Here is a 9,326-nt window from a genome sequence, read left to right as displayed (position 1 = left end):
AGACCATAATAACATTATTAACTGCCCCCCCCCAGATCCAGACCATAATAACATTATTAACTGCCCCCCCCCCCAGATCCAGACCATAATAACATTATTAACTGCCCCCCCCAGATCCAGACCATAATAACATTATTAACTGCCCCCCCCCCAGATCCAGACCATAATAACATTATTAACTGCCCCCCCCCCCCCCAGATCCAGACCATAATAACATTATTAACTGCCCCCCCCCCAGATCCAGACCATAATAACAACATTGTTAAACACCTCCTGACTCCATTATTGTTATTACATTCCTACAATATGATTGGTCACCTTCTCAAGATCACATGACATCACATTCTGTGGGCATTTACATCCCATAACGATCACCATCACTGTTCTGACCAATCAGAGGTGAGAGTTGATGGCCAGGAAGGATGTTATAACATCATCATCATCTGTATCACCATCACCATCATGATGATGTCCCTCTGTTCCAACCTGAATCTCATTGGTCAATGGAACCCTTGGCCGTGATCAGACTTTTCCCACAAGCCCCTCTGCTGCGGTGCGTCCACTGAAGATGACATCATTGACGGAGACGCCGTCGTAGGAGGAGCCAGTCAGTGTGAGGGGGAGGAGCTTCTCTCTGATGAACTGCCTCATGTTCTCTGTAACCATGCCAACGGCAGAACACGCAGTGTGTGTGTTAGTGTGTGTGTATTAGTGTGTGTGTGTTAGTGTGTGTGTATTAGTGTGTGTGTGTTAGTATGACTACGCAACAGGACAGAGTGTCACCGTCAGAAGCACTGAGAACAAACACTTCTCTAAGCACAATAACACCAGCAGCCCCCAGGGGGAGTCTGACCAGTACATCCAGTGTCCTGGGTCAGTAAGGGGACAGTGTCCTGGGTCAGTAACAGGACAGTGAAGCATGCTGTCTTCTTCTGGCTCTACACTCCAAATGTTGTAAATTTAATTCAAACATGAGGTTCCTATGAGGTTAAAGTAGAGATTCTCAGCCTTTATTTGATGGTATTTGTGTACATGTTGGTTTCACCATTCACACCTTTTATGCATAGTCCCCCCATTTCAGGGCTTACCCTAACCCTAACCCCTAACCACTGAACACCATCTCAACCCTAACCCTAAATCTAACCCTAACCCCTAACCCAAAACTGACTTGGAGTGTTGAGCCAAAAGAAGAACAACTTCTTTGCTGTCCCATTACTGACACAGGGCCCTGTCCCATTACTGTCCCATTACTGACACAGGGCCCTGTCCCATTACTGTCCCATTACTGACACAGGGCCCTGTCCCATTACTGACACAGGGCCCTGTCCCATTACTGACACAGTTACACAGAAACAGAACGTGTCTGTCCAGTCTTACCAAGTCGCTTCCAGTGGCCCACGTAGTACTGGGGGATGCAATCCTGAGGAGAGACAGACAGGAGGTCAGACAGACAGACAGACAGACAGGAGGTCAGACAGACAGGAGGTCAGACAGACAGACAGACAGACAGACAGGTCAGACAGACAGGAGGTCAGACAGTCAAACAGACAGACAGACAAGAGGTCAGACAGACAGACAGACAGGAGGTCAGACAGACAGGAGCCAGGCAGACAGACAGGAGGTCAGACAGACAGGAGCCAGGCAGGTTGACCCTCTGAGGCCTCCTCCTGGTGGAGAGAGGTAAACACAGGAGGGAACACCACCACTGACACACACACACACACACACACACACACACACACACACACACACACACACACACACACACACACACACACACACACACACACCTTGAGGAGTGCGACCGCACTGAAGACGGGTGCCGTGGTAACGCCCAGGTGTGAGCGGACTGCCTGACTGGCTGTTGCTAGGAGACGCTGCTCTGTCACTTCCTCTGGGCTGCCAAACACTTCCTGGAACCAAGCCCCGCCCATCATCACCTGGGGAACAGATTGACATCACAACAGGAGACTGACCAATGAGACACCACTCTGACGGAGGAGTCATCCATACAGGAGACCCTGTAGTGTCATGTGACCTGTCTGATTACCTGTGTTAGTGTGTGTGTGTGTTTGTCTGTTTGTCTGTGTGTGTGTATAGTCCCTGGTCTAGTCCCAGCTAAGAACCTTTTAATCTTCTCATTCTGTTCTAAATGTTTAGACCTGGACATAGCAGTCTCCGCAGCTACGCTGATGATGCCATCAACTGCCTACATCAGAATAAACATGGTTCTGCCTTATTTACAGATCTCTCCAAGGCCTTCGATATGGTGGACCATTACCTACTCAATCAGAGGTAGTCTGAAGTAGGCCTGGATCAGGCTTCATGTAGATGGTTTGAAAATGATTTAACGGACAGAACACAGTGTGTCTTAACTGATGGTGTTAAATCAGGTTTTCTGGACATAACGAAGGGTGTTCCACAAGGATCGATTCTTGGTCCGGTTCTTTTGACTATTTACATGTTGTATTGTTGATGTGTTGTGGTGTAATTGTAGAGATATTGTGGACAGGGTGCACCTGCAAAAGAGGCTTTGGACTCAGTGTGTTTACCCATGTAGAAATAAAGGTTAAATAAATAAATAAAAAGTGTGTGTGTGCTAGTGTGTTAGTGTGTGTGTGTTGTCAGGGGATGTTCTCTACTCTACTCAGCGAGGGCTGTAGTGGTGGTGTGTATGTTAGAGCCTCAGGGACTCTGTGTGTGTATGTGTGTGTGTATATGTATGTGTGTATGTGTGTGTCTTCATGTTCACATTAATATTTCACCGTGAACCATGTCACTCCTCGGGATCTCTGTATACCAGCAGAGTGTGTGTGTGTGTGTGTGTGTGTGTGTGTGTGTGTGTCCCAGTCCCTCCCTCCATCACTAGACCTCTCTCTCTCTCTCTCTTTCTCTCCTGTGTCTAAGTTGTTGCTGAGCTTTGTGTGTGTGTGTGTGTGTGTGTGTCTTACAGTCAGCCTGGTGGTGGTGTCTCCTGAGCGGTTATGTTGGGGGAAGGGGACAGAGTCGTAGACCACCCCCAGGACCCCCATATCCTCTGACGATGGCACCAGGTGACCAAACCCCTGCAGGGACACACTCATGTTAGATCTCTCACACACACACTCTATCTTGAAGCTTAAGGGCTAGGGCTACGGTCAGGGCTAGGGACAGGGCTAGGATCAGGGCTAGGGTCAGGGCTAGGGCTAGGGTCAGGGCTAGGGCCAGGGCTAGGGTCAGGGCTAGGGTTAGAGCTAGGGTCAGGGCTAGGGTTAGAGCTAGGGTCAGGGCCAGGGCCAGGGTGCTTGGGTCAGGGTGCTAGGGTCAGGGTCAGGGTTAGGGCTAGGGTCAGGGTGCTAGGGTCAGGGTGCTAGGGTCAGGGCTACACACACAAACACACATTAACAACAACAGCGTCAGGTATGTTTGGCTCATTCTCACTGAACCAACCTATCTTCAATCTCACACACACACACACACACACACACACACACACACACACACACTTCATTCTCACCGTCACAGGTAGGATGGATCCTTCATACTCCAGATTCACCACGGCAACAGTTACCGTGGAGATCTCCTGTAGCTGTTCTGACAGGGTGTGTGCAGCAGGGGGCAGCACTGAGGCCAGAGCTAAAGACACACACACACACACACACACACACACACACACACACACACACACACACACACACACACACACACACACACACACACACACACACACACACACACACACACACACACACACACACAGCTGAGAACCAACTTAGACTTTACAGACTAGAGAGACAGAGGGAGTTTGCGATGGAGGGTCAAACGTACCTTTCGCAGGCAGAGCAGAGATGATGTGATCAGCTGTGATGGTCCCATCCTCCAGTTTGATCTCCACAACATCAACAACAACAACATCAACAACAACATCAACATCAACATCAACAACAACAAAACACAGTCATCAGGTAAACTCATGTAGAGGTAATGTGGTATAATCAGTGCCAGTTCAAATGTGTGTGTGTGTGTGTGTCTCTGAGCGTGTGTGTGTGTGTGTGTGTGAGAGAGAGTGTGTGTGTGTGTGTCTGTGTGTCTCTGAGCGTGTGTGTGTGTGTGTGTGTGTGTGTGTGAGAGTGTGTGTGTGTGTGTGTGTGTGTCTGTGTGTCTCTGAGCGTGTGCGTGCGTGTGTGTGTGTGAGTCTGTGTGTCTCTGAGCGTGTGTGTGTGAGAGAGAGAGTCTGTGTATGTGTGTGTGTGTGTGTGTGTGTGTGTGTGTCTCACCTCCCAGCCGGTGCCTGTGGTGTGTATCCCCCTGACAGGGGTGTGTGTGTGGAGCTCCACGCGGCCCCCCGGCCCCCCCAGGCGGAGGTGCTCCTCCAGGGCTTCAGGCAGTGACTGCAGCCCCCTCCTCAGAGACCACTGGGCCCACGACTCCTTAGCAGCCCGCCGGGCCAGGGGGGAGGGGGAGGGGGAGGGGGGGGCGGCAGGGCTGGGGCCTGGGGGGGGGGGGTATATACATGAACACCTTGTTGGTTGGTTGACCCTTAGCTGTTCTGTTTCAACATTACACTTCCCAACACTCCTCTCACCCGAACCCAGCAGCAAGCCCAGGACGATGGAACCTCTGGCCTTCTCTGCGTTGTACAGGGGAGGGAAACAGGAGCGCACACTCAGCTTCCTGCTGTCCCCCGCAAACACTCCCCGACACAGGCTGTCAGTGGCTATGTCTGCTAACTACAGACACACAGGCTGTCAGTGGCTATGTCTGCTAACTACAGACACACAGGCTGTCAGTGGCTATGTCTGCTAACTACAGACACACAGGCTGTCAGTGGCTATGTCTGCTAACTACAGACACACAGGCTGTCAGTGGCTGTCTGCTAACTACACACACAGGCTGTCAGTGGCTATGTCTGCTAACTACAGACACACAGGCTGTCAGTGGCTATGTCTGCTAACTACAGACACACAGGCTGTCAGTGGCTGTCTGCTAACTACACACACAGGCTGTCAGTGGCTATGTCTGCTAACTACAGACACACAGGCTGTCAGTGGCTATGTCTGCTAACTACAGACACAGGCGGTCAATGGCTATGTCTGCTAACTACAGACACACAGGCGGTCAGTGGCTATGTCTGCTAACTACAGACACAGGCGGTCAGTGGCTGTCTGCTAACTACAGACACACAGGCTGTCAGTGGCTATAATAGATTCAAAATACAATAAAAGTACAATTAAAATCAAGGAGATAAAACATGCAACATGTTCAAACATAATAACACTGAACAAAACAGAACAACAAGACAGGGTAGGAAACATCTAGACATGGTAGGAAACATCTAGACAGTGTAGGAAACATCTAGACAGGGAAGGAAACATCTAGACAGGGTAGGAAACATCAAGACAGGGTAGGAAACATCTAGACAGGGTAGGAAACATCAAGACAGGGTAGGAAACATCAAGACAGGGTAGGAAACATCTAGACAGGGTAGGAAACATCTAGACAGGGTAGGAAACATCAAGACAGGGTAGGAAACATCAAGACAGGGTAGGAAACATCTAGACAGGGTAGGAAACATCTAGACAGGGTAGGAAACATCAAGACAGGATAGGAAACATCAAGACAGGGTAGGAAACATCAAGACAGGGTAGGAAACATCTAGACAGGGTAGGAAACCGTAGGAGGCAGACAGCAGTAGGACAGGGTTAGGGCTAGGGTTAGGGTTTCTAGTCGGGGAGTAGGGTCAGTTGTGTGTTTGGAGCAGTTTTTTGAATGAATGCTATGTCTGCTACACACACACACACACACACATCTAGCCATGTGTCTGTGTGTGTGTGTCTCTGTGTGTGTGTGTGTGTGTGTGTGTGTGTGTGTGTGTGTGTCTGACCTCTGGGCCAAGGCGGCGTGAGATGAAGGAGTGGACAGACTGGTCCTCCTCCCGCCCCCTGCTGACCAACACCTCCATCAGCAGACTGTGGAGCAGGGGGCGGGAGAAGGGAGGGGCCGTACGCAACATCTCCCTGGAGGGTTAGGGTGGGAGAGGGGAGGGGGGGAGGGGAGGGGAGGGGGAAAGGGAAGGGGGTCAATACGGTGATATACGTACAACCATATGAGATAGCCATCACAGTAGTTAGCTGGTGGTGGATAATGCTAACTCCCCCTCCTCCCCTCCTCCCTCCCCCCCTCCCCCCTCACCCCAGGCCGGTGGGCATCCTGTGCAGCTGTCCTCTGACGTACAGGAAGCGCTCCTTAGAGGCTACATGGTCATACGGGACAGGGAGGAGCTCCTTCTCCAGACCCACCTCCTCCACCTGCACACACACACACCCACACCCACACCACACACACACACACACACACACACACACACACACACACACACACACACACACACACACACACAGACACCCACCCACCCACACACACACACTATGATTAGATCATACAAAACGTCTTTATCTACAAAGCTTTACTTAACACATGTATGTAACACATACATTACAGGATAACATTATTCACACACCACACACACACACACACACACACACACACACACACACACACACACACACACACACACACACACACACACACACACACAGGTGACTCCAGTACCATGTTGAGTGTGTTTCGTCCCACAGCTCCTGCGGGTCGTATCCCTCGGGGTCCGTGTTCAAACACGGCTCCATCAGGCCTGCGGGTGGTCCTCAGCCAGCCACCTACACGGGCCCCCCCCTCCACCAGCACGATCTACACACACACACACACACACACACACACACCATCACACTACAATATGTCGATGTAGTGTGTGTGTGTGTGTGTGTCTGAGCATGTGTTTGTCAGTGTGTGTGTGTCTGAGCATGTGTTTGTCTGAGTGTGTGTGTGTGTGTCTGAGCGTCTGTGTGTGTGTGTGTGTGTCTGAGCATGTGTGTATCTGAGTGTGTGTGTGTGTGTCTGAGCGTCTGTGTGTGTCTGAGCGTCTGTGTGTGTGTGGTGTGTCTGTGTGTGTGTGTGGTGTGTCTGTGTGTGTGTGTGTGTGTGTCTGAGCGTCTGTGTGTGTGTGTGTGTGTGTGTGTGTCTGAGCGTCTGTGTGTGTGTACCTTGGAGACCTGGGGGCTCTTGCTGAGGTGGTAGCAGGCTGACAGGCCCCCTATCCCCCCGCCCAGGACGGCTACAGTCTTCTGCATTCGGCCCTGAGACGTCTCTCTGTGGGGAGGAGAGGACGAGCTAGGACCAGGCTAGGACCAGGCTAGGACCGGGCTGGGTTAGGGCTAGGACCAGGCTAGGACCAGGCTAGGACTGGGCTGGGTTAGGGCTAGGACCAGGCTAGGACCAGGCTAGGACTGGGCTGGGTTAGGGCTAGGACCAGGCTGTGCAGGCGGAGGCTGCTGATAAGGTGACAGTTCCGTTATCGCAGCCCTGCAGACAGCCCTGGCTAACGGTTAGCAGCTACACGGCACTGGACCTTCAACACCAAGGCTGGTAACATGACTGTCAATCATTCAATAATCGCCGCTCTTTGGGTCGTGAACAGTAACGTTTCACCGCACCGACCGGCGGAACACACCGGGAGGCTGACGCCGGACGGCGGTCACCGTAGCCGGTCGGACAGCCGCCGGCCAGCCGGTGTCGCGTTGCAGAACAAACACACTGTTAAAGCGCGTAGTCTCACATACACAACTTCCTTCTACTTATCGGAATAAATGTATAAGTGTCTCGTAATGTACCTTTTTACGGTTTCAACCGTACCGGTGTCTCGAGTCCTCTGCTCCTCCGCGACGTACCGTGGATGACGGCGGAGTCCGACATCCAATCAGGAGGGCCCTCTCTTCCTTCTCCAGGACAGGCTCCGCCCCCTGCTGGCCGGCGGGGGAACTACACCACGACCGACTGACCACACTGCTTCACAAAACCACACAAATCTCACAGTCGAAGACAGATGGTCAGATGTTTAGTTTATTTCAGTTTATTTAAAGAATAAAACCCACAGCACCCCATGAATACAACATGTTATCACGTCTCCCTCATGTTGTTGAACAGCCGCGATGCTGCAGCAGTCAGAGAGAGGAGACCAGAGCATGGGGACGTTGATGGGGAAGTCGACCCTAAATCCATGTTCATGTGTATTTCTGCTCAATCCACGAAGCATCAAGCATTTTTTTGGGTGAATGTGTCGACTATTGAAGAATGAAAACAACACATCCACTGGATTACAGGTAAAACTCATTAAAGATGAAAAATCACATCAGAACCACATCAGAACCACATCAGAACCACATCAGAACCCTGTGATGTCACTGGATGTGACAGGAGTCGGTCCTCTCCACCCACACCTCCGCCTCCAGCAGCTGGACCAGAGAGCGGGCCAGAGCCCTCCTGAGGCCCGCCGGGTCCTGATAGAGCGCCTCCTGGCTGCTGGGGGGGTCCAGTACCTCTGGCTGGGGGGTGAACCCCCCCTCCCCCTCCAGCTGCTCCAGGGCGTGGAGGACAGCCAGTAGTCTGGCCGGAGGCGTGGTCAGGTCTCTGCTCTGGAACAGGTCTGGGTGAGCATCTACATCCTGCTGGCTGACCTTCATCATCCTCAGGGCTTCAGACCACACTGACCTGGGAGGGGGGGGTGGGGGGGGGGGGGTGACACACTTAGCTCAGGATTCTCCTCCACAAACACCCTTTATACCAACACAATAACAGTCCAGGTTAAACATACTGGACCAGGACCAGGTTAAACATACTGGACCAGGCCAGGTTAAACATACTGGACCAGGCCAGGTCCAGGTTAAAGACACTCACCGGGCTGGGTTCCTCAGTAGTCGAGGGGTCCTGTGTTCTGTGGTCACGTCCACCATGAACTGGCAGAACGCCTCCCTCCTGATCTCAGGCAGTGCTGTGGCCATCACTCCTCCAAGCTGCCCCAGCCCCAGCACCCTCCCTGCCCAGCCTGAGGCGTCCTCCCCTGGGCTGGCCGGCCGGCCTGACAGCCTCCTCCTCTGGTTCTCCCGGCTGGCCCTCCTCTCCCAGGCGCAGGTCCGGCAGGCTCCGGTCAGCCTCTCCTGCACCACGTCCCCCTCCTGCTCCGCTCTCACCAGGAACACAGGCTGGGCCTTGTCACGCAGCTCCATGATAGGCCCCGGGATGTCCTCCTGGTGCTGCTCTGTGGTGAGGACCACCAGGACATCGTAGTGTTGTACAGGGTGGTAGGGCCCACTGCGGGGGGGGTCAGGGAGGCTTGGTACAGTCCAGACCCGGACGTTGGGGATGAGGGGGTGCAGGACCATGGCCTCATCGCTCCATCCCACCTTCCTGTTTCCTGTCCTGTGAGACTTCTCCATCCCTCCTTGCTTTGCCAC

At 52.6% G+C, this 9,326-nt stretch overlaps 2 protein-coding genes across 3 annotated transcripts in view; both read right to left on the bottom strand.

The window, feature by feature from the left end:
• Positions 1–221: 221 nt before the first annotated feature.
• ppox (protoporphyrinogen oxidase) lies at positions 222–7,797 on the bottom strand. The gene is made up of 13 exons (XM_083679530.1): positions 7,707–7,797; positions 7,080–7,185; positions 6,592–6,726; positions 6,172–6,287; positions 5,864–5,996; positions 4,565–4,709; positions 4,257–4,471; positions 3,808–3,868; positions 3,497–3,615; positions 2,952–3,065; positions 1,791–1,940; positions 1,378–1,420; positions 222–656 (listed from the first exon to the last, which is right to left on the bottom strand). The coding sequence occupies exons 2-13, from the start codon at positions 7,164–7,166 to the stop codon at positions 523–525; spliced, it is 1,452 nt and encodes a 483-aa protein (XP_083535656.1). The 5' UTR covers positions 7,167–7,185; positions 7,707–7,797; the 3' UTR covers positions 222–522.
• Positions 7,798–7,921: 124 nt separating this feature from the next.
• The window catches only part of LOC310811395 (uncharacterized protein), a 2,580-nt gene continuing 1,175 nt past the window's right edge, over positions 7,922–9,326 (bottom strand). For both annotated transcript variants that reach the window (XM_083679532.1, XM_083679531.1), the window contains exons 3-4: positions 8,770–9,326; positions 7,922–8,583 (exon numbers count right to left, since the gene is read on the bottom strand). The exon at positions 8,770–9,326 is cut by the window's right edge and continues 444 nt beyond it. In XM_083679532.1, coding sequence (XP_083535658.1) covers positions 8,274–8,583; positions 8,770–9,326 — 867 coding nt within the window. In that variant the 3' untranslated portion in view covers positions 7,922–8,273. The remainder of the gene's footprint in view (positions 8,584–8,769) is intronic.

This window comes from Argentina silus (assembly GCF_951799395.1).
Source record: "Argentina silus genome assembly, chromosome: 10".
Taxonomy (NCBI): Eukaryota; Metazoa; Chordata; class Actinopteri; order Argentiniformes; family Argentinidae; genus Argentina; species Argentina silus.
Note: the sequence above shows the minus strand (reverse complement) of the source record. Positions and strands in the feature narration are given on the sequence as shown.

Coding starts and splice junctions, on each gene's coding strand:
- ppox (XM_083679530.1), bottom strand. CDS start 7,166: ATGCAGAAGACTGTAGCCGTCCTGGGCGGGGGGATAGGGGGCCTGTCA. Junction 5,997..6,171: donor AGGATGCCCACCGGCCTGGG/GTGAGGGGGGAG, acceptor CTAACCCTCCAG/GGAGATGTTGCGTACGGCCC. Junction 4,472..4,564: donor GGGCTTGCTGCTGGGTTCGG/GTGAGAGGAGTG, acceptor CCCCCCCCCCAG/GCCCCAGCCCTGCCGCCCCC.